General features: G+C 40.3%; 1 protein-coding gene across 1 annotated transcript in view; it reads left to right on the plus strand.

Moving 5' to 3' along the window:
• Positions 1 to 14,658: 14,658 nt before the first annotated feature.
• Positions 14,659 to 24,163, plus strand: part of LGI1 (leucine rich glioma inactivated 1) — a 35,052-nt gene continuing 25,547 nt past the window's right edge. Inside the window, exons 1-2 of the mRNA XM_056130412.1 lie at positions 14,659 to 15,154; positions 15,629 to 15,700. Of these exons, the coding sequence (XP_055986387.1) occupies positions 14,688 to 15,154; positions 15,629 to 15,700 (539 nt within the window). The 5' untranslated portion in view covers positions 14,659 to 14,687. The remainder of the gene's footprint in view (positions 15,155 to 15,628; positions 15,701 to 24,163) is intronic.

A 24,163-nucleotide genomic window follows, 5' to 3' on the forward strand; every position in this document is an offset into this window, starting at 1 on the left:
ACTGCTTAGTATGCCCCCTCCCCAAACCAAGTTAAAATAAATTAAATAGCAAAGTTTCATTGCCTTGGGTTAAATGCGTCTCTTAAGTAATTGATCATTCACATGCAATTTTATTTGAATCTCAGTATATAAGTGGAAGTATTTTATGAGGAAAATCTAGAAGAGGTAAAGCTTGGAAAACTACTAGCTGAAAAGCCCTAGAAACATAGCCTAACCCGTTAGGTTAAAACAGGTAACCCCTATTTCATTACAAATCACTTGGAGGAATCACTTACTGTCAGTTATTCTGTGTCAATTATCAACTAATTTCCCAACTGAATTAAGAATATAATTAAGGATTCATATTAAAGAGTCCTGTCAATATATGGCAAGGTAGGATAGAGAATAGAATAAAGGATTAAAACCACCTTAACATTTTTTATTCATTTTCTCTGACACTCAAGCAATCAGATATTTCTATAGCTAATAGACAATTGAAAGGAAAGTTACAATATAAGACCTTATATTACTTTTTATTTTCCTCCTCCTCCACATCCTCCTCCCCCTTTTCATCCCCTTCCCCCTCCCTCTTCTTCTTCTCCTTCTCCTTCTCTTCCTTCTTCTTCTTCTTCCTCCTCCTTCTCTCCTTCTTCCTCTCCTTCTTCTTCTTTGGTTAGGCCTTATCTTAAAGTATCATCTTTGTATTTAGGAACTATTAGCATTCCTATACTTGTCAAAGAATATTTTTTGTAATTTTTTTTTGCTTTGGAACCATACCTGATGTTATTAAGTTTGCTCCAGTGGTGTTCAGGTAGCCATGCTGTGCCAGGGATCAAACCAAGAGCTTCTGAAGACAAAACATGCACTCTGGTCCGCTGAACTATCAACCAGCAAAACACACTTTTTGAAAAGTAAAAATAAAACTCATAAATATTGAGATACCATATTTGAAAGTGTATTCAATTCATTAGGAAGGATAGTAAAACTGTTACTAAGGAGAATGAGATGAATTGAAGCATATAGGGACTGAAGAAAGAGTGTTAGAATAAGGTTAGGTTCAACACAAAATTGGTTACTGTCCAATGGCTATAGAATCGAAACTTGAGGATTATGCTCTCTACCTTTCAGAATTTATTTTTGTTCCTCTGAAATCTGATTCTCATGGGGAAGGGGCAGAAGGAGGTAACACCTCCTAACTATGCTTCTTCACGGTTTTATGATTTACCCTCAGAGCTCTATTCCAAAGTCCAGGGGATTAGAAGTATGGTGTGCTAAGGAAGACATCCCTCCTAATCTCACTCCTTGTGCCCCATGCACCAGGCCATGCTTCTCCTCTCATCCTCTCTCCCTTAGTCATTCACAGCTATAGGATAAGTACCTATGTGTTAAGATAAGGGGAAGATTGGAATATCTATTAGGGGATAAGTGTTTTCTCACATGACCTCATTTCCTTTTCATAGAAATCGTGTCAGGAGGTTAACACCTATCCTCCATTCAACACATGAGGAAAGCTGAGGCTGAAAAATGTGGCTAATCTCACAAAATCTTGCCCAAACTCACTTGTCTGGTAAAACTCAATGTCAGGACTTGAGTCATGGCTGTCCCACTAGACCGTGTCCTACTGGACTGGGGTGACTCAAAGGATCCCCTCAGAGAGTCTCTGGAACCAGGATCAGGTCAACTTCAGTCATTTCCTTGCAGCAAATATCATATGAACAACTAATACTGGGTAGACCTTTTAGACAAAACTTGCCTCACAAATATAAGACCTCAAGAATTAGCTCAGCGGTAGGGCGTTTGCCTTGCATGCAGCCAACATGGCCGACCCGAGTTTGATTCCTCCGCCCCTCTCGGAGAGCCCGGCAAGCTACCGAGAGTATCTCGCCCGCATGGCAGAGCCTGGCGAGCTCCCCGTGATGTATCGATATGCCAGACACAGTAACAACAAAGTCTCCAATGGAGACGTTACTGGACCCGCTCGAGCAAATCGATGATCAACGGGAGGGCCTTTACTTTACTTTTACTTTACTTCGTATACATAATGTATCAAGGAATATAATGATAAACAATTATCTATAATTTTGTATACATCATGCATTAAGAAATACCACGATAAACATTTGTTTGACTTGAAACCGATTGTTTCTCAGTTTGAAGCCAAACTGATAATCAGTTTGAAGTCAAACAACCTGGTCTTGAGTAAGCTGATGGTATCTGAGAGCTTCTGTTTGCTCATCTGGAGGGAGAGAATGATAATGCCTTCAACTCGCAAGGCATTCTGAATAGTTGAACATCTGGCCTGTAGGGGGTCCAGCCAAGAAGCAGTGCCCCTATTGACCTCTCCCCGCCATCAGGAGCAGCAGGGGAAGGGCCACATGGGGCAGAAGTGGGTTTGGTGCAGAAGCCTGATGCTTTCCCACTATTGTTGCTTATTCCTTCCCCGAGACAGCAGGGCATGAATCTCTGGTCATAACCAATTCCGTCATTCCCTTGTCATTTTCTGAGGTTAAATTCCAAGCTTCTGGGTCATCATTACCCTGGAAAAGAATGGGTGTGATACAAGGCACAAAGTCATGGGTAAGCAGTGGGAAGCATTTCGTTCTTCCAGAGTGAGAGGATATAGTCCAACAATACAGAGCCCTTCTCAAAGGATAAGACAAAAACTTTTGCAAAAGCCTGAAATCCAGAGCAGCAAGTTCACATTTCCAAAGCAAGATGAGTCTGTTTCAATGGTTGTCCTTTAAATTTTAACAGAATTATCTTACTAATTTATGCAACCATCTGGATAATTTAAATAATTATTAAAGAACCAATACTTTAATATTTAATAAAGAACTAATAATTATTATTTTCATCTTAAAACAAAAAATCAATGGGCAGTTCATGACTTGAAAGGATGAGGAAGTATCTCAAGTGAAAAACGACTAAGAAGTAACGGGAATGATTCAGGCATAAAGCAAAAGTAATTATATTTCTAACTTTATATTTCAATATGCAAGTCCACTCTAGAGAATTACCTCCCAGAACCATTGCTTTTCTTGGGCCACACCCCAATTTAGTATTATGCTTGTTTTATTTCCTAACAACCTTCTTTTTCTTTGCTACTTAAGCCTAGCTAGTACCTACCATGGATTTATTTATGTTTGATACATGGCTCCAAAAAGTTCAAATATTTTTCCAGGAAAAATGCTCGTGGTTTATTAAAACTTTTGGAATTTCTGTATACTTTGATTTAAGTGTTACCATGTATGCATATGCTTGATTAAAGACATCAATGTATTTACCATACAAAAAATTTTTTTTTAAAAAGCCTTTCTAGGTCAATTTTTACAAGATTTTTTTCTCTTCTCTGAAGAGAGGAAATGAAAAAGTTATAGAATAGCATAGTGCCATTCCCCAAGCTCTGTGAAGAGTGTGATTCTCGAATACTTCCAGATTTGACCCAAAAATAAAGCTAGATTATTAGTGCTATAAAGATGAAGAAACCTAGGTATAAAGAAATGAAATGCCTTATCCAAGGCCACCCAGCATCTTCGTGGTTCTTGCCAAAGGATGTTTGTCCATTAGTTTTGGATTCTGTATGGGGTGTTCAGCTTCCCTGAGTTAATGGATTATTGATTACTGTTCAGGAAAATGCACAAAGAAGTTTTTTATGTTCCCCAAAGATGAGAACTTTTGTTTCTTCTCACTGGGAATGCCAAGAGCATTTAGAGGAGGACATTCTTTGTTGTGAAGGTCCAAGACTTTTGGAATGTTAGTATTCTCTAGTCTCAATGTTGCAGTCAGGGTGACAACAGAAATGTCTTTATGCATTTCCAACTAACTACTCTCTTCGTTGTACTCACAGCACTGGATGGAAATTCTGGAACTCAAATAATGTGCTGTGCTTTCCTTCTCCCTTCCTAGTATTCGCAGTCTTCTGTAATACTCTCCTCATTCAATAATAATTCTTTCCTTCACATCAACATTTCTTGAGCACCTAGGAGTACATAAGAATGTTGTGTATCCATTTGTCAGTTTCCCATACATGGCACAACATATGGCAGAAGGCAACTAGCCACAAAGATTTAAGATATTCCCATGCACCGAACTAGTTATTAGAAACTTACTTTTAAAAGAACCCACTCAATACTTTCCTTGCCTTTCCAACTATCTAATCTTTCATAGGATTTCTGGCAGGAATCATTTACATAGAGATCTACTTAAGATTCAGTTGACATGATTCCCTAAAAGATTATCTAGCCTAAGAGTTGCTTTTGAAAACAAAGCTTAAATATCTAGCTGTGCCTGAGGTCATACAGCTCATCTATTGCAGAAGCACTGTTTGGCCCATTTTCTTTCTTCCATGGACCCAAGACCAATGATCAGTCTTCCCAAAATCCACCTTGGTTACATACCCAGATTGGCACAGGGCCCAAAACCTATCATCTCATGTGGGCTCTGCCCTCGTGCAATTTTTCCTGTGCCTAGAAGAACATAAAATCATCATGTTTGTTCCAGGAAACCACTATGATGCAAGGAGACAGTTTTGTGAAAGTGATTAAGAATGTAAATGCTGCAGCTTTAAGCCAGACTGACACTTTGGGCAAGTTGTCTAATCTCTATGAGCCTCTGTTCCCTCAGTTATAAATTGGTAGTCAAGCACTGTAGCACTGTAGCACTGTCCTCCCATTGTTCATTGATTTGCTCGAGTGGGCACCAGTAACATCTCCATTGTGAGACTTGTTGTTATTGTTTTTTGGCATATCAAATATGCCACGGGGAGCTTGCCAGGCTCTGTCATGTGGGTGGGATATTCTCGGTAGCTTGCCGGGCTGTCCAAGAGGGACGGAGAAATTTAATCCGGGTCGGCCGTGTGCAAGGCAAACGCCCTACCCACTGTGCTACCAGACATAAATGCTGTAGTTCAGTGGGACAAACGTGCTCCAGCCCCAATAATTGAAGACAGTAATGAAAATGTGTAAAGTTCATACATTTAACTTGGGTAATAAAAATTATGCAAAACAAAGTTTATGTTTTTAAGTATAATGTACCAGCCCATACTTCTAAATTAATTTTCTCTTTTACATGGTCACTTTAGATATTTTCCCTAATTAATGTTGATTCAATCGAGGGAACAGAAGGACATGAATTTTGGGCCTTGCTGTGAAGGAGGTCAGGACAACTTGGGGCTTTTCGTCTCATTCATCTGAGTTTCAATCAGGATGCACTTGGAATCCTGATAAAATTAACAGAATCAGAGCTGAAATTCTCTTGATTCATTGACCCTTTATTCCCTTCCTTGTAAACCAGAGTTCAAATGAGATAGTTCCCCAAGCTTCCACTCTAGTTCAGTCCAGTTGCTTCCAATAGAAAGGTGGATGGAAGGATGTGTTAAACATATCTTTATTTTCTCTACTCTGGTAGTTTGGCTTCTAGAGCCTTGATGATCCTGGATGGAATGCCTCATCCAAGGTTAGTCAATTCCTAGCAATAGTATGGATGCACTATCCAACAATAGTGTAGGATATCTTGAGTGACTCTCTCATGTGCAAACCAACCATTTCAAAGTTCATGTCCTCAACCTCTTCCTTTCTTGAGTTTTCATGTTCCACACCACTGTCCAATTGCTTAATGAGCCTAGGGCAGGTACCAGATAATTAGGAACAGCACCTATGTCCCCAGACCTACAGAGATAATTCAAATTTACCTAAAAAAAAACCTGTTTAACCAATCATGCTCCTTCCTTCCTATGGAAAATATACACAAAAAATAGCACTGTTGTTTGCATTTTTGTTTTACTCCTTCAGTCTTCTAAAGGACACTAGTGCTTCCTCCTGTGGATTCCCTGCACAATGTGCCATCTCTTCTGCTAGAAACTCTAGGTAACTGAGAGTTTCTTTCTTCACAACAGTCATTTTCAAGTCCATGTGTCTTACTGAGCATATCTGGTGAGTACAAGTCCTGGGCATCCTTACCATGAAGAAAAAAGGGGAAATGAAACCTAGACAAAAGTTGAAAAAGGAAGGTAAAATCAGTAAACATGATTTAAAAAGAATAGAATAAGTTCTACTTATAAAAGGATAGAGATGATAAAAGGTTTTTTCATAATTTCATCCAGCCTTGCAAGAGACTTTTAGGTCAGCATTATTAACCTCACTTTGTTTTGCTGGAGGATCCCAAGCAGTGATCAGGAGACCCAGGAGGCCCCCTGATGATTCTCAGTCAACAGGATAAATCAGTCTGAAGACCAGAGGATGTAATGTGACTCAGACTCTGTGGTATAAGAGATTATACATGGGTGCCACCCTCGTGGACCTTGGAGCCATCCAGAGCTACATCCAGTAATCCTTGGGGGAACATATGGTGTTGGGTATTGGACTGGGGTTGACCACATGCAAGGCTTGCACCTGAACTCCTGCATTACCTCCCTGGTCCTATTAACCTGACTTGACACAAAGAAATTGAGAACAGAAAGATTAAATGACTTGACAAATACACCTTAGTCAATAGACGGACAGTGGCAGGATTTGAACTCAGATTTATTTGAGTTTGCAGTTTTGTGGTAGTCTCCCAAATAATAAGAAGAGAGAGACAGAATAATACTAGGGACATAGATCTATCTCTGAACTTATCATCTAGATAGTCATTCTATTTGCTTTCAGTTCATAGGGCTTATAGAGCTTTCTGAAGATAGAGACTGAATCTGTGCCCTCTACCTAATAGGTGACTCATAAGTACACACTGACTCATGAGTGAATGAAGAACAACTATGAGTATAGCAAAAGAAGTCAGGTACACAGTTCCAAATTCCCAAGGAGTGTATGAACTCTCCCTTTCTCATATATCTTTGATACATCAAAGGAGTATGGGGAGACGAAACTATTCAAGGAAAGTTTTTAATGCTTCCAACAGAAGACACTGAACATCTCCTCAGTAAACTTTTAAAAGAAATGGTCAAAAATCCTTGCTATATGGTTTTGGAGAGATAAAGGTTGCAAAGCTGTTCTGGTATGGCTTTCATCTGGCATTGTTTTTTCTCAAGGTACTCTTGGCAGTTTAGGAAGCTCACTTCTGGGTTTGAGAGAGTTGGTCTAAGTTTCTCAGAATGCCTAAGTGTCTAACTACTCTTCATCACAGATGGCTGGACCTAAGATTAACTACTAGCTTCCTTTGTTTTCCAGAGAGAAGTAATCTACCAACTTTAGTGTAATGTGAAATTTATTTTTCCATTGACTTCTATCCTAAAATTGGAGATGCACTCATGTACTAAAACAGCACGTTTTATTTTCAACCAATAGCAGGTGCTACTGTGCTTCAAATCTGAGCTACCCAGAAGTCCTTATTCAGTTTTCTTGAATAGCTTTGTTCTACTGTGTGCTTAAAGTTTAAAACTTGAATTTGAGAATCATATAAACTTGAACTGAGTTCCAACTAATAGGATTTGTGTGACCTTAGGCAAGTTACTCAATCTCTTTGATGATTCATTTATCTTTAAAATGGGATAAAAATAGTAATAATATTATAATTTTTGAAAAGGAGTATGAGGGCTCAGAATCACTGCTTTAGAATTAATTCTCTCTGTCTCATCTTTCTTAAAATTTTCCACGATGTATTCACAACTTGGTTCTTCATGATCCCACTCTTAAAATAAGGATTGTCAAATTTTGCTGCACTTTTGAATTTCAAGCAATTTTTAAAAGTCTAGTGATTTTTAGGTCACATTCTAGACCAACAAAATCAGAATCTGTAAGAATATGATCCAAGCCTTAAGAATATATGCAGATGTATATTTGATTTGGGGGCTATACCTGACAGTGTCCAGTAACTCCTTCTGGCACAGTGATTGAGAGTCATTCCTACAATGCTTCAGAGACTATATAGTACCAGAAATTAAACCTGGACATATTAAAACCATGTCCTCAGCCCATGGAGCTACCACTCTAAATCATTAAGTATTTCTAAAAAAGTAAGCCAAATTGAAGAAGAGAAACTTCAAAACATATACTTTAACATTTTCATGGTACACATTTCTAGTTAAAGACAATCTTTACCCCGCCAGCAATCTCTAATGTCTTCCTTTAAACACTCAAAATTGCAAAGGATATATTGAGGAGGCTCCCCAGTAATGCCTGAGGATTTTGAAAACACTCCAGGCAATATTTGGTGGCAGTGTGGTACTCAGGTCAATGCTATCTGTCACCCTTTGAGTTACCTCTTTGGCTTGCCAAGGATATTAGAATGCCAAACTGTACCCTCTATCTACTCCCACTTACATCTTCATCCATGAATCAATTATATCCTTATTCTCTAGGGGAGACCAGAGTAGGCTACCTCTACCAACTGTGAGTCTTCTAGAAGCACCCCACATTGCATGAAGTCTTTAGAGGCCTATGTTCAACAGTGGGGTATCAAAGTAAGAACATTCAGGTTAGAGTCCAGAGTTGCTTATCACCAGATACAGGACATTGGGTAAGCTTCTTCATCTCCTCAGCTTTCACTTCCATTTCTATAAAAGAAGAGAGTCAATAGTATTATTATTGATAATATCTAGCCCGTGGGGCTGTTCAAAGGTAATATGGGAGCTCAAAAAAGCAGTTAGCACACATTATTCCTAAAAGGCATCTTTGACCGATGTTCTAGTTTCTTGGATCATGAAAGTTGAATTTCCTGGTCTAACGTTCAAGACTTGTGAGCTTAGTTATCCTTTGAAGAATTATCTTTATCTGTTCAAATTGTTCTTATCAGATCCCAGCACGTGCCCCACATCAAGAGTCCCTGACCCCACACACAAGATCTGCCATGCCTCCTGTCCATCCTCTCTGTTTCTGGTAATAACACACAAGTTCCCTTTGGGGAGCATCCGCTCTTGCCCTCTTGGTAGGACTGCCAGTCAAGGTGCCCTACCTTCCCAAGGCAAATAGAGAAGCAACTGACTGAACCCAGCCAGCTGGACTCTTTCCTTCGGGCGGAAAAGGAGGACCAAAAACTGGGAAGAATTCATCTGAGGTCCTTGTCCATTCGCACCTACACTCTAGATCCCCAAGCTCCCACACATTCTCCATTCCTGCAGCCTGTTTGGGCAGTCCTTCTTAGATACTGGAGTCTCTCACCCTGGCAGTAAGGTTCTTTTGGGTTATGCTAACGGAGTGGATGTCTACCACTTTCTACCAAAATGTCCTAAGCGACACACTTCTAGGTAATTCTTAAGATCTGATCCTCTGCCCGCCGCTCTTAATCCTCTTTCTACCTAATTCTGATAAAGTTACCAGAAGTTGAATGCTTTCCATGGGACCTGCCTTCCCTATTTTATTATCAGTCATACTCATATCAGCCATGCAAAGAAGGTGTTTCTTCTACTTTCTCTTATTATTGCAGAATGAGACATAGAGAGCCAAGGAAGTTGAATAAGTGCACAAAGCAAATAAATAAAAGAAATGTTGGTCCATTGGGTCTAGTTGCTGTCTTCATCGGTATATAAAAAGTAAGATTTTTTTTTCAGTAAGATTAATTGGAATGGAGATTAAATTGTTCTCCTTCCTTCCTTCCTTCCTTCCTTCCTTCCTTCCTTCCTTCCTTCCTCTCTCCTTATTTCTTTTTCTTCTCGTAAATCAACTGAAATAAATAAATTTGTTTTTCATTAGTGAGACAACATGAGGTACAGTTGTAGACTTACAAATTTTTGTGCTTGGGTTTCAATTATACAATGATCAAATACCCATCCATCCACCAGTGCCCATTTCCCACCACCACGGATCCCAGTATCCCTCCCACCCCCATCCCCCCCATCCCCCCCATCCCACAAGAAACACATTTTAATTCAAAACCCTGTGTGCGCATGTGCGCGCGCACTCACACACACACACACACTCACATACTTACATGAAACAAAGGCTTTGAAAGGCCAGGGTGACTCATATTGATATATATGAGTGATAATACTGCATATTATATATTAATATTATTAATTATTAATATTATAACATCATTATTAATTATAATATTGATTATAATATTATTAATATGGCTGGAGCGATAGCACAGCGGGTAGGGCGTTCGCCTTACAAGCGGCCAACATGGCCAACCCGAGTTCGATTCCTCCGCCCCTCTCGGAGAGCCCGGCAAGCTACCGAGAGTATTCGATATGCCAGACACAGTAACAACAAAGTCTCCAATGGAGACGTTACTGGGCCCGCTCGAGCAAATTAATATTTTATATAATTATATAATAATATATAATATATATGCAGTATTATCAATTTCGGATTTAAAACTATGTCATTCCTTAAAAGTCTGCTTATACTCACTAGAGAGACTTGGGGATCTAATAATGAATCTGACCCACAGTTTCGAAAAGACCCTGTCCTATCGAAAAGGCTGCCTAAACTGACACCAGTTTGCATGTCTGAGTGTTTGTAAAAGGAGGCAGGGCCGAGCTGGCTTCTCTTAGGCCCAAAATAACGATTTGTTTACTTGCACAATGTGTGTTTCCTAGGCCACGCCAGCCTGAGGGGAAAACTGGGATCAGAACCCAGGCACAGGCTGTTCCTCTTTTTCTCCGCTTTCAACAGCTCTCCCAGAATCTCAGGCCCCCCTCCAAGACCCTGCCCAACTTTTGAGAAGGCCTGGGGAACGCTGTGCTATGCTCCCAAACATCACTCCAGAGCTTCTCCTGTTCACTGTCAGGACCATTTGACAGTTTCTGTCCTGTCTGCTCCTACTGACCTCAGTGCCATCTAACCTGAGACCCCAGATGGAGATACTGTTAATGTCACATCCCTCCAGCCGCCTCTGGTGCCATTGCACATTGGGTGAGGAAGAGCGTGCCCACCCCCCCCCACACACACACACACAAATACCTGCTTCTGCCAAAGTGTCTGCCAAAGTACGGAGTACCCTCTTTGGTACAGGTATCCAAAGTTGACCCTTCTTACCCTCTCTACATACATTCAGGGGCAGTGGTTTGAAAATAGAATCTCCATTCTGTATCCGCATCCACCTTCCTTTCGTCCCTCTGGGACCTTGTCCTCGGGCAGGGGGGCAGGGGGCAGGGGGCAGGAACTATTCCTACTCTCCTCCAAAGTGCAGGGATCTTTCCTTCCCAGGAGATGCTGTGGTTGCTTCATGTGAAGAGGCTTTTGGCAGGCCCACAGTCTGTCATCCAGCCCAGACGGGTTTGCTTTCTAGAGTGAACACAGACTTAGCGCAACCATTTTTATGTGACGGTGTTGCTTCCCAGGTACTGGGGTCACATGTCCCAAATTCAGTTCTGTTACACATATTAGGAGGATGGCGACAAGTTTTCCCCGTCTCACACCTCACACGATTATAGTGACTTTGCGCAATGATTTCATGTGATGCATACAATGAATGGTCTCGATTTACAGAGGCGAAAGCTGTGGTTTAGCAAGGTTAGTAGCCAGGTCAGGGTCACAAGGCTGGCAGAATGCAGAGCCAACCCCAGGTCCTGCTCAGCTGTTTCTGTAGAACGGAGACTGGGCACTGAGCCGGTCTCAGCCAGGCCTCTCTCCCGGCTTCCCTGGGCCTCCTTCCAGCTCTGCTTTCATCCTTTTAGGCCCCTCTCCCAAGGCCCTGCCCCAATCCGTTACCCACACATACACATTGCCAAACCTTATCATAGGGCCTCCAAGGCAGCTGGAACCCCTAAATCTGCACCCTCTCCCCCTTTACATCCTCGCTGTGTACCGTCTGGGAGGAGGAGTCACCCAGGAAACAACATCAGCAGCTACATCAACACCCTCTTGCAACCCTTTCCACAATTTCATGCAGCAACTTTCCTCAGATCCAACTCTGGAGTGAAAGAGTGGTTCTCCTCCTTGTAAAGACTCTCAGCTTCGCGTGTGACAAGGTTAAAACTTTGCCTGATCTTAGTGGGTGTTTCCATTGAATGAGGGAATTCAAATCAAGGCTTTAAATGCCATAGAAAAAGAAAACGTTATTGTCCTTTCAGAATGCTCAATTGTAATTTGTCCTTAGAGTTTTGCCCCAGAATGGTCCTTTTGCTACTTAAACTTGCAGGCCGAACATGTCAGAGAAGTACAGCTGCAAAGCGAGCAGCTGTGGATATGATCTCTTTCCTTCATTCATTAGTCCTCCTGACTTTACTAGGTCAAAATGAAAAACTGTTCCCCCTTTCTTTGAATGTGTCAGCAAAGCACAAAGCCAAGGGCGGCTCAAGCAACCCTGATCAAAAAAGAGGCAGTAATTGCCTAAACTTTTAGGTTTAGTAGTATATATACATATTTGATTTATAAATAAGCAATTAAACATTTTAAAATTAAAAAATATAAAAGTGAAGCATAAAGAGAATTATGTTAGACTCCATTCACCAATCTAGTCAAATATCTGCCAGCATCCACATATGCAGTGGAGGCTGTGTCACCAAACTTCTGGATGACTGACCCCTCAGTACCTCAGTTTCCCCATCTAAAAATATGCAGACATTAAATTTAAGGACTCTGAGATGCCTCACAAAGTGCTCAAAAGCTTCATTTTATCATGAACACATGATTTTATGTCTGATCATTTAGGAGCTAGGTGAGTGAATAAAAACGATTCTTCATTCAATCTTCACCACAAAATTATTTCCCTGTAGCAAGTTTTCCTATACATTTGAAGCAGGATAAAATTTTCAAAAATGTGACTTGCAGCCAACTTTTAAGTGTCATATTGGCTGTGTAAAGTGGGGCTCGCTGGGCTAGGTACATCGCTCAAAGGGTTGGGATGCATGTTTGTATGTAGGAACCCTGGTCTGAATTCCTGGTACCTCATGCTCCCTACAGCAACATCAGGAGTATTAAAAAGAAGTAAATAAAGTGGAACTCACCTATAGGTCAAGGCTTCTAAAATATCTATCAAATACTCCTGCACTACAGAATCCGGAAAAGTAAAGCATTAGGATGATACTAGAACCATTATTTCCCCTAAACTGAGATTTTTGCCCTTATATAAAAATGAGTATACTTCTAAAACTCTCAAAAGCTGGCTTCCTGAAAATAAACTCCTGGTTCTTTGGAAATACAGTCCAGATATTACCCATCTGCCTCAAACAGCAGATGGGTGAATACAGCCCGTAGCTCTTTCCTCCAGTGGACAGGCCTTTGCAGACCTTGCTGGACACATGTGGTTTGTTCTCCTCAGCTCTCTCTTCCATTCCCCTCAGGATGAAAGGGCCTCAGTAATTACTCCTTCTGGCCATTGCATGCCCCCTGACTTTTTTTTTGACAAGGTCAATACCTTCACTATAACTGGATGTGTGACATGAAACTTCTTAGGATGTGCATGTCCAGACCGTGTTCAGTCTCTAGGCGAATCTGGGTGACCCCACCAACCCCCACTGAATTAACAGTGGGGTTCTTCCTTCCTGACATTACAGTCTTTTGGGGGAAGGGGCAGAAATCAAATCTAAGAAGAGGCAGGACTTCCACTGGACTGTGCTTTCAGAAAACCAGCCAAGTGGTTGGGATATGCCTGAGGTCCACTACCAGAGGCCAGGTGAGAAAGTTCATTCGAGAGATTGAAGTTAGATCCTATTCATTTGCTTGCCTTAACACTCCTTTCATGACTTATCCCTGGATTGATTGCATCATGAACCATGAATCAGGGACTTGGGCCATGAGCTGAGTCCCTCATGCTCCCTGGAACTGAATGCTTTTAGCTGTGGTACAAGGGAGGACCAAGGATCAATTTCTGTCTTCTTCCTCCAACCTCAGGATCTTCCTGCCTTCCCAGGACTGTAGTGCCCTGCTCGCTCGGCCAGGGCCTCTTTCTCTTTTCATCTTTTATCCAAGTCTGCACCTCTATCTCACCCAAAATGATAATAATATCACACAGCCTGCCATTTTGATTTGCTGCTCATAATATTTATGGGGCAGCCCTATCATCATCCCCATTTCACAGATGAGGAATTAGAGGCAGAGATCACATCCTTCACTTCATGGCAAAACTGGAACCTTAGAAACAGGTCTCTTGACTGTCAGTTGAATTGCACCCCCACCCCCACCCCCCACCATAACCGTCTAGGCTCTAGGCAGGATTTCTGCAAAACCCTGGAAGCCAAAGTCAGCTGCCTCTTGCTAGCAGGGAGCTTCCTGCAGGCTTTGGGTGCTCTTGCTAAAGAAGGGAGTAGCATGCAGAAGCTGAGAGGGCATAATCTCCCCAGGTCAGGCTTCTCTTTCCCTCCCTCACCAGGGAAGGAAGGAATGAATTACACTTGGTGGGGGTGGGGTGGGGGAAACAGATTCTGAAAACCAATCATTCATGCCCCGTTGATAAGTGTCAGAAAAGTATTTACTCACATTCATGCCCTGAAAGTCACGCTTCTCCATGTGTTCTTATTTGTCTTTCAGCGATGGCCGGGTCAGGTGAGCTCAGCAAGCAGTGCCACGGCTTTAGCCAAATGCTGCAGAGGGAGAGAGTTTCATTTAACTTCGTTTTTCCAGCCAGGGCTGGCTCCAAAGCGAGTTTTTCCTGGTAGGTTGTTTGCCACATGAAAAGCAAATTCCCAGAGGTTTCTGAGATCGCTGAGATCCCATGCAAGATGCCTGCTCCCACCCACCCTCCCACCCACCCACTAATAAGACATAATGCCGTCCTATTTTTGGTAACAATTAAAGGGCCTCCCGGTGCAAGCAGAAAGCTGTTTATTTTCTGTTACATCACTTCACTTTGCCTTCGAAGGCTGGTCTGTGCTCAGTGTTTTCGTGGTGATGCAAGTCGACTCTCTCCTCCAGCAGTTGGATCCCTCCCATCTCACAGCACCTCACAGGTCTCTTCCCCGAGCAGTGCATTGCTGGAGCGAGGAGCAGCTCACGAATCAGCTGCAGGTCCCTGTTTTGAAAAGCAGATATACAGAGGCAAAGGAAAAGGGTGGACTCCTCTGTGACCTGGTCTTAGAGCAAGATAATCACCATCTGAATTCCAGAAGCCCTGTTCATGTTTGGGGATATTTTTTCGGCTGCATGGAATCAGAGAGAAGCCAAAGGATGGGAAATGCCTGCATCCCCCTGAAAAGAATTGCTTATTTCCTATGTCTCTTATCTGCGCTTTTGCTGACTGAGGGGAAGAAACCAGCGAAGCCAAAATGCCCTGCCGTGTGTACTTGTACCAAAGATAATGCTTTATGTGAGAATGCCAGATCCATTCCACGCACCGTTCCTCCTGATGTTATCTCATTGTAAGGCCCGTAAGCATTTTGATATCTAATTTATGATGTAAAGATTCCAGCCGATTTATTTGGGGGCTTGTGTGTCTGGGTAGAAAGGCATGGGGAGAGAGAGAGAGAGAGAGAGAGAGAGAGAAGAGAGAGAGAGAGAGGGAGGGAGGGAGATTCTTCCTGCACGCTTGGCCTTTTGATAGTACTAACATTTTGCTGCATTTAGAAATTTTGATTTTTTTTTAATTAGCTGCTATGGAACATGGTTATAGATACTCCCCACCCTTGAACATTATTATGAGAAACCTGTAGCAGATTCTTCTCTCCTACTTCATCTAAAAAGGAACATCTAAAAAGGAACAGTACTTCATAAAATAGTGTCAAAATAGTGACTGTTATGCTAAACCGGATTAACATAAGGTTTGTTCTCTGTGTGTGTCTCTCTCTCTTTGTGTGTGTCTGTCTGTTGTTTTGTTTTGTTTTGTTTTCTTTCAGATCCTTTGTGAGATCTGGTTTTACTGAAATCTCCGAAGGGAGTTTTTTATTCACACCATCGCTGCAGCTCTTGTGAGAAATATTTATATCATGACTATTTTTAATATAGCATGTATTTGAATAAGCCCTCTAGCAAAACAATCTCAACATTAAATTTGTCCAATGTGATTCTATTTCTGGAAAGAAAAGGCAGATCAGTAAAGTGAGAGGTAGATGGGTTTGTTTGCGACTTGACACGGGGTGCAGGTTGATTCTTGCAATGATAAATGTGCTAACCTGTAATGCTACCTACTTTCATGGCTAATTTTGAAGTTGTTGAAATGTTGCAACAATGATCACAATTCCATTTTACTATTTTACTTTCATTTTTGACTTGGGAACTTGGGTGATTTTGCCTCAGAGTTTCTGAATTAGTCAGGACAGAACCGAACATACCATATGCGTTCAAGATGTTATCTCCAGGGATATGGGGCAGCCTGCTACTCTGTATGACTTACCAGGGATTGGGGTGAGGGGGGAGAGAAGTTGCAATCTTTCTAGGTAATTGCTTAAAATACTAGTTTTCAGGAAGCTGTTTTCTCATTTTACCTAATTCATAACTAGTTCCCTTACAAGGAGGAAAAGAAAATATTCATACAGAATCATGCACAGGATTAGTCTTTGCTGTGTGTTTTAAGTTGCCACAAGGGAACCATACATTCAGGCTCTGCCTAAAAATAGTAAAACTAAAAAAAAAATGACCAGAAATCAGATATTTCTGCAGCCATAATGTAACATGTATGACTTGGTCAGATGCAGACTCTCTGGTAGTTGGAGTGCCACTTCTTAGACCTGGACCATGTGTGGGTCAAAAGCCTCCATCTCCCCCTGTGCTCAGGTAAGCATCAGGCCACAGTAGATGGTTGTAGCGACATGGATCCAGGAGAGAGTTAACAGATGGGTTGATAGTGTAATAAATTAAATGTTGATTTTCTCAACTGCCTGATTCAGGATGCAAGTTTTACGACTATTTTTTTTTCTGTCTGTTTACTTGTATTAACTGGTCAGTTAGGCTGCTTGAGGTTAAATATGCAGAGTCAAGCAGTATGACTTCAGGAGAGATCTATATGCAAATCTCCCCTCACAATTCATTAGAAACTAGCGTTGTGATCTGGTGCAAATGACTTGCTCTCCCAGGGCCTCAATATCCCTGTCTGTAAAATGGAAGTGGGAACTCTGAATGGCTGTTGTCAGAGTTAAGGAAGATTAAGTAGATAAAATGCTTAGCACAGGGTATGAGAAGAATGGTTACATGGTCTATAATAGGTGATGTTTTTATATGTATATGAAGCTAAAGAATTGAAGATCACACTGGTTATTGTTTTGTTTAGATGGGAAAATAAAAGCCTAAAAGTGGTTCGACTAATTCACAAATCTGATGAGGTTCTATACCATTATATAACAATGTTGGCTAATGTTTTCTCTAGCTAATGTGGTTGAATGGTTAACAATTGAGTAGAATATTCCTAAGGGATTTATCTGATTGATGGGCCAGTGGTGTGATTAGGGAAACTGTTAACACATCAAAGAAATCCCCCAAAAGATAGAGTCTGAAGCATAGAAAAGGACAATCTCTAATCCTGGGATTACATTTGTTGTACCTGGGAAAGTGATAAATTGTGCTTATTCGTTCATTTGTTAAATAAATGAATGTTTCATTTTATAAGCATCCTTTGGTGAGCTAAGGCATCTTTATTCACCCAGGAGAGTTAAATAGATCACTCCTTAAAATTCAAGAAGAGTTCAGTGAACACAAACCAGTCACTCATATTCCAAGCCTAGGTAGGTGTTAGAAGTGGCACAGAAAGACTGGACGGATCAACCTAATCAGTTTGCACATCTCCACTTTGTTTTTCCTGGGTGACAAGCACAGATGTTGGACAATGTTATAGAAATAGTTACCGGCTGCTGCAGGGTAATGTGATTACTTGTATTTAGAATCACAGAGGGAAGCCAAGGAACTGGTTTTTAAATAGCCTACACTGAATGTGTGCCATGCCCCTATGTCCCATGCTCCAAGTTCCTATGGAACATTCCAGTCCTTATTTCCAAAAGTAGTTCAGGTTTCAGAAATAACAAAAGAGCGAGTAATCCTTCCCCTGTATGCCCTTAGTTAACTCGCATTGGCAAAGTTCAACATTGTAGATTTGTGCAAGAGATGATCTTATGCAAAAATTGTTGGGACTCAAAGTTTCTGTTTAATTCTGGGATCCTTATTTTTAAGTTTTTTTTCTCCCTGTTCTTCCTGCCCAATGTTCTCTGCTTTCTTTTCTTCTCAGGAAAGGGCTCCTACATTTATTTTCATTGATCAGGAAAAGAAAGAAAGAAAGAAAGAAAGAAAGAAAGAAAGAAAGAAAGAAAGAAAGAAAGAAAGGAAGGAAAGAAGGAAGGAAGGGAGGAAGGAAGGAAGGAAGGAAAGATAGGCTCCAAATAAAAACTGTGCTAGAATTACAATTAATGGTAGAAATGGATAATTCACAAACAAAAAGAATTCCTCTGTAGAACAAGGGCATGCCATGCCCTGGGATGCCCAGGTGGGCTGTCCGTCTCCCCAGTGAAGGGCCTGAAACAGCCTTGGCCTGGCTTTTGCCATCAGATCAGATCTGACTCACCAGCCACTGATTGGCATTTGCAATGAATTCTAACTGCATTTGTGACGATCACCAGACTGACTTGTTAAGTAGTCTATGAAGAAGAAACGAACTATAAATTTAAGACAACCTATTCTGCAAAGGTAATGGTTTTTTACTCGATTATTGAAAAGGGAACAAATTGCTCATTCCCATCATACACACTGCCAATCTGAAATTTTCATTAGGGCCCCAAATGCTTTCTCAGACCTGCAGAAGGCATGATGAGAAGTGCTTTTTAAAATTTCACCCTGGGGTGCTGAGGGAAACAGATGCCATCCTTTCTTAAACTACGTTCAGTGTTTGGAGTTGGGGGCGAAGATTGTGGTAGGCCGCGGCAAGCACTTTGTGGTGGAGAGGTGGAGAGTAAGAAAATAAAAGCCCACACTCTGTAGGGAAAAGAAAAAGAATAAAATTGTGCCATAAAAATTCACCCAACTATTATACAAACACAATTTTTAAAATGTCTGATATGATTTTAAGCAACAACCAAACCTTTCTCGAGTCGATGTTGTTTCATGCATTTTTTTCCATAGGACCAGTTATGAAACATAGCCAATGAGAATAATTATTCATTCTAGTTTCCCTTTAGTGATAGAAAGTGATGCTTGTAATGAATGCAATTTACAGAAATGTGTTTTCACACATTAGAGCCTTGTTCTTCCAGTTACAAGCTGAAATTCTCAATGATCTAGGCTCATCACAGAAGTAAAATTCAAATTTAAGGGTATAAAGTATGTTCATAATTGCCATTTTTTATAGAAATGTTAATAAAATACATTTCTCTCTTGTGAGCATCCGTACAGGGAGTAAATTAAACAACTGGTTTAGTATCAGGTGTTTTAGAGAAGCTAAATAGGAGCTTGGAATGTAGTTCATTTAATAGAATTAGTTATTTGTCCAGGTTCATCCCTTCGTCTCTCATGATTTTGATCACACACGTTCTCTCTCTCTCTCTCTCTCTCTCTCTCTCTCTCTCTCTCTCCCTCTTCTCCTCCGTCCCTCTCTCTCTCACTCTCTCTCTCCATATTATAGCATCTCATTCTCTTTTCCAAGTTCTGTAGATGTAACTGATGTTTCTAACATTTATTAGAGTTTTGTTCTGCATTTCTCATGAAGGATTATCAGTAGCCAGAGTTTTAGAGAATAGCCTGGATATTGTAAGCAAAGGCCTTATTTCTTAGATATTTGTTGAATTCAGTGCATACTTTTTGGTTTTACACTGACGTCTCCTATTTTAGTAGATAATCTTGCTCATGCTCATATGCTATCTTATGTTGGATATACCTTATTAGATGTCATATAAACTGTGTAGAGAGTGAGCTGAACCAAAAAATGTGAATAGATATTTGTTCATAACATTATGATGTCAAACTCCAACAGTGTACCAGAATTTGAAAGGCAAAGTCCACTAAGCCTTTCACTAGTCCCTCCTGCTTACATGAATATTCATTGTCCTCCTCTGACTTTCTCTAGGTTTTTGACATGTCAAAAATCACACTAGGCCTCCTAGGTTCTTTGTTTGACTAAGGATACCTTTCCCCTGTGAAGGCTAAAATTTCCCCTATCCAGTCTGACTGGACATTCAAAGGGAAATGTTAGTGAAGATGATAAAAATTCTTTGACACAAAGAAGACCTCCTTTCTGACTTACTTTTATTTGTTTAGCAAATGAAAGCATTATTCATTGTATAATTTCAAGCAATAACATCATGAAGCAAAATCTTCCCATTTCAGCAAACATATCTTGGGATTTTTCTGTGCAGCAAACCCAAACTTAGGGCATGTGAGGGACACAAAACCAAGCAACATTTCTCCCTTCTTACCCTGTTATGGTGTCTCCAATATGGTGGCAATGCCATATTTTGCCTATGAGTGAATGTATTGCAGGTTGGTTCTAATCAGCTTTCTCTCATATATTCAGAGAGCCATTCAGTTTTTGGTGATGCTGGTGATGTTTGCTAGTTGGTTACCCTGTGACTGGTGTATGCTGCAAAATCATTGCAGGGGCCTCACAGTGACAGCTGTGATATCAAAATAGTACACTAGTTGGGGCTGGTGATGTGACAAACAGCAGAGATCATAGGTTTTTTGCCTTTAAATTAATATAGGTTCAAATCCAAATCTACTGTTTACTAGTTTTGTGATTTGGGGCAAGTTTCACCAAGCCTTGTTATTTGCATCTACGAAATGGGGAATAACTATATTGCCAATTGCACAGAATTACAGAAGGATTAAGTGAAATAATCCAAGTAAAGCACTTGGAACAGTTCCTGTAACCCAACAAACATTACCCTTTATTATAGTTTCTGATAATCACTTTAATTTGCAAGACCATAACATCAGATTAGCATCTGATTGTATAGGATGGGCTTGCCTACAATCACAGCTTTAAAGTTCTGTTGTTCTACATATAGATCTTATCACAAACTGCTAAGAAGTCTGTCCTTCTCCTAGGAAACTTGAACTATTTACCTTTCTGGGAGTGCAGGGAGAGGGGAAGCATAATCCTGTCACTTATTCCTCATAAAAAAACATTGGCACTACATTTTGTAAAACATGTCTGATTTTGTTTAAGATAATTTAGATGGAAGTTAAAGTAGAGTTAGGGAATGCTATTAAAATTAAGTTGTTAAAAGTTTAAAAATAGGGTATTATAATTTTGAGATCTTTTATGTATCTTTTTTGTTATGGAAATAAAACTGTAGAAATTATACTGAAGGGCATGTTAAAGAAAGTAAAACATAGTGAGATCAAAGAATATTAAAACACTTAAAATATAAATAGAGCATAAGAAGCAAGAAACAAAGGATCTTCAAATAACCAGAAAACAATGAACAAAGTGATAATAACAAAAAGTCTCTAATTGACAATATTTATTCTAAATGTAAATGTATTAAATCCTCCAGTAAAATAATACCATTAACCTGTATTTAGATAAGCATTTCTCATTTCTGTAGTAAGATGGAAAGAGGCCCGATCTAGAAGTATACCTTAGAGTTGGTCACAAAAATCTTTGGACTTCAGAATGTGTGTGTGTGTGTGTATACACATATATACATACACACGCGCACACATGCGCACACACACACACACACACACACATATATAAAATACCAGAGGAAGATTAAATTATGATAGTCGAGCTCAAGTGCTAAGGCAAAGGGAGAAATAGGTTGATTTAATACAATAAAAAATGGTAGTGACTGTGATCCCTCAGAGAAGAAAAATATTACTAAATGCAGCATTTTCAGCTTCAACTGATTGTTTCTGTAGAACATGAACATGAACCATATTTTCCTAATTTTCAGGGGAAGACAGAAATCAGCAGTAGGTTTTTAACAAAATTTAGACCAAGCAAAATAAGTTGGCATTTTGCAATCTTTCTGTTTAGTTAACTAACATAAAGAGTAGCGTAGTCTCATCTTACTCCCAAAACTCTAGTATTGGATTGTATTATAATCTCATCATATTGAATGGGCTATTATAAAGTTATTAAAATAATGTTTTCAATTTTTCAAATTGTTCATGGGTCCTTTACCAGGATCCTTCTTGCTCCATGTGACTATCAACAAATAATATTTCAGTACCTTTTCTGTGGGACAAGAATTAGGAATAAATTGTTAGGCAGCTTTACTTAGCAAGATGACAACTGTATGCAGTGTAAAATTGGATATGGAAGCTGGGACCAGAGATAGTAGGTAGGGTGCTTGCCTTGCATGCAGCCAACCTGGGTTCAATCTTCAGAACCCCGTTTGGTCCTCTGAGCTCCACCAGGAGTGACCTCTGAGCAGAATCAGGAGTAAGCCCTGAGCACCACCAGGAATGGTCCAAAAACAAACAAACAACAACAACTACAAAAAAGAAGAAGCAAGAATCTTCAGGTTTTTCATGCATTGTTCTCACTTGGGTTCCCACCATAAAAGTGGCTAAACACTTCTAGATTGTTCTTCAGGAATTGTATTCACTGCTAATTTATTTGTTTGTCATTGGGCACATTGGCTAAGTGCTCATGGGACCACGTGGTGCTGGAAGTTGAACTCAGGACCCTCTCATGCAAAGCATATGCTCCAGTCTTTAAAACTATCTCCCTGGCTCTGTCAATATAATTTATAAAACATATAATAGATCCAGGTGAAATTTTGTTGGGGAAAATTTGTTGGTTTTATATTGTCTAACACTGAGAATTTTATATATCTCATTTTTAATTTCAACGTCATAATAAAATAATAATATTTTATTGTAATGTGAGGTGGGCATGATCATCTGTATTTTACAGATGAATACTGAATCACTGAAGAGTTAGGGACTCTCCTCAATGTCATGCAGTGGTGACGCTGTGATTTAAACCCACATCATCACTTTAGACTACTTCACTTCCTCTTGAACATGAATCACTGGGTTTGACTTTGCATAGTTTTGTTCCCAAAATCAAACCCCCCTCTCAAAGGGTCAACCTTTGCCATTAACTACGGAATGTGTCCTGATTCTGGGGACAATTACTGAAAAGGAATTTCAAAAGCTCTTTGAAAGAGTGGCAGCATTGCTGGCAAGAACATTTAGTTTCCCTAGGATTCAAATATCATTTGTATTTGTATGCTGCACTGAGAGAGGGAGGGAGGGAGGGAGGGAGGGAGGGAGGGAGGGAGGGAGGGAAGAGAGAGAAAGAGTGAGAGAGAGAGAGAGAGATTTTACTTACCTTAAAATTACTGCTTAAATCAATCCAAACCTATGTTATATGGAACAGTTGTCCTGAAATAGAAAGGTTCTGAGCTCAAATAAAACAGGAAAATACATCTTCTATCTTTGCCTGGCTGTTTGCAATGAACCCTGGCATAGAAATGCTCTGAAATGATTATTTTATTGTATTTTGTAATATCTCATATAATGAGCCATTCTTGGAGACTCTATTCCTTTGGTATTTCTTTTCTTTATTAACTTACATCATCTTGTTTTAGAGAAACTTGCTAACAGAATTTAGAGATATGGAGCAGTGGCAGGAGGGGGGCAGGGGGCAGGGGGGGGAAATCTCATCTCAAAAGATTCATTAAACCATCTGTATCATTTGAAAAACTCACACAACTTTGTTAATGTGAATTCATTGAAAACAATACCTAACAGCCAGGCTCACCGGCAGGCCCAGCAGCAGCTTGGCAAGACTTTTGTGGGAATCAACCAGTGAATGTTCCATCTTGTGGAGGAAATAGTATACACCTGCAGCTTGATTCAAAAGAAAAAGTTCCTTGAGTTTAAATTGGACTGGAGCGATAGCACAGTGGTTAGGGCATTTGCCTTGCAAGCGGCCAACATGGCCAGCCCCAGTTCGATTCCTCCGCCCTTCTCAGAGAGCCCGGCAAGCTACCGAGAGTATCTTGCCCACACGGCTAAGCATGGCAAGCTACCTGTGATGTATTCAATATGCCAGACACAGGAACAATTGTCACAATGGAGACGTTACTGGGCCCACTTGGTCAAATCGATAAACAACAGGAGGACAGTGACAGTAACAGTGAGTTTAAATTACATTCTCACTGTTTCAATTCAAAGTAGGTCCCCCACACAGCAACTCAAATAGTTAAACCAGCACATTCCATGTTTCAGGAAATAGTCTCTTTGCCTTTGCGTAGAGCACAATGTCCAAGGGTTTCATTGTCAATAAGATGGAGGGACGGATATCATATTTTAATCCCTTTTGAAGTTTCAATTTCAGTTTAAGAATACAACCATCATCACTGTCATCACTCTCATCCCATTGTCCATCGATTTACTTGAGTAAGCACCAGTAACATCTCTATCCCTCCCAGCCCTGAGATTTTTGCAAACTCTCCTTACTTATCTTTCCCAACAATCAGAGGCTCTTTCAGGGT

This window comes from Sorex fumeus, unplaced genomic scaffold, assembly GCF_029834395.1.
Source record: "Sorex fumeus unplaced genomic scaffold, SorFum_2.1 ptg000078l, whole genome shotgun sequence".
NCBI lineage: Eukaryota > Metazoa > Chordata > Mammalia > Eulipotyphla > Soricidae > Sorex > Sorex fumeus.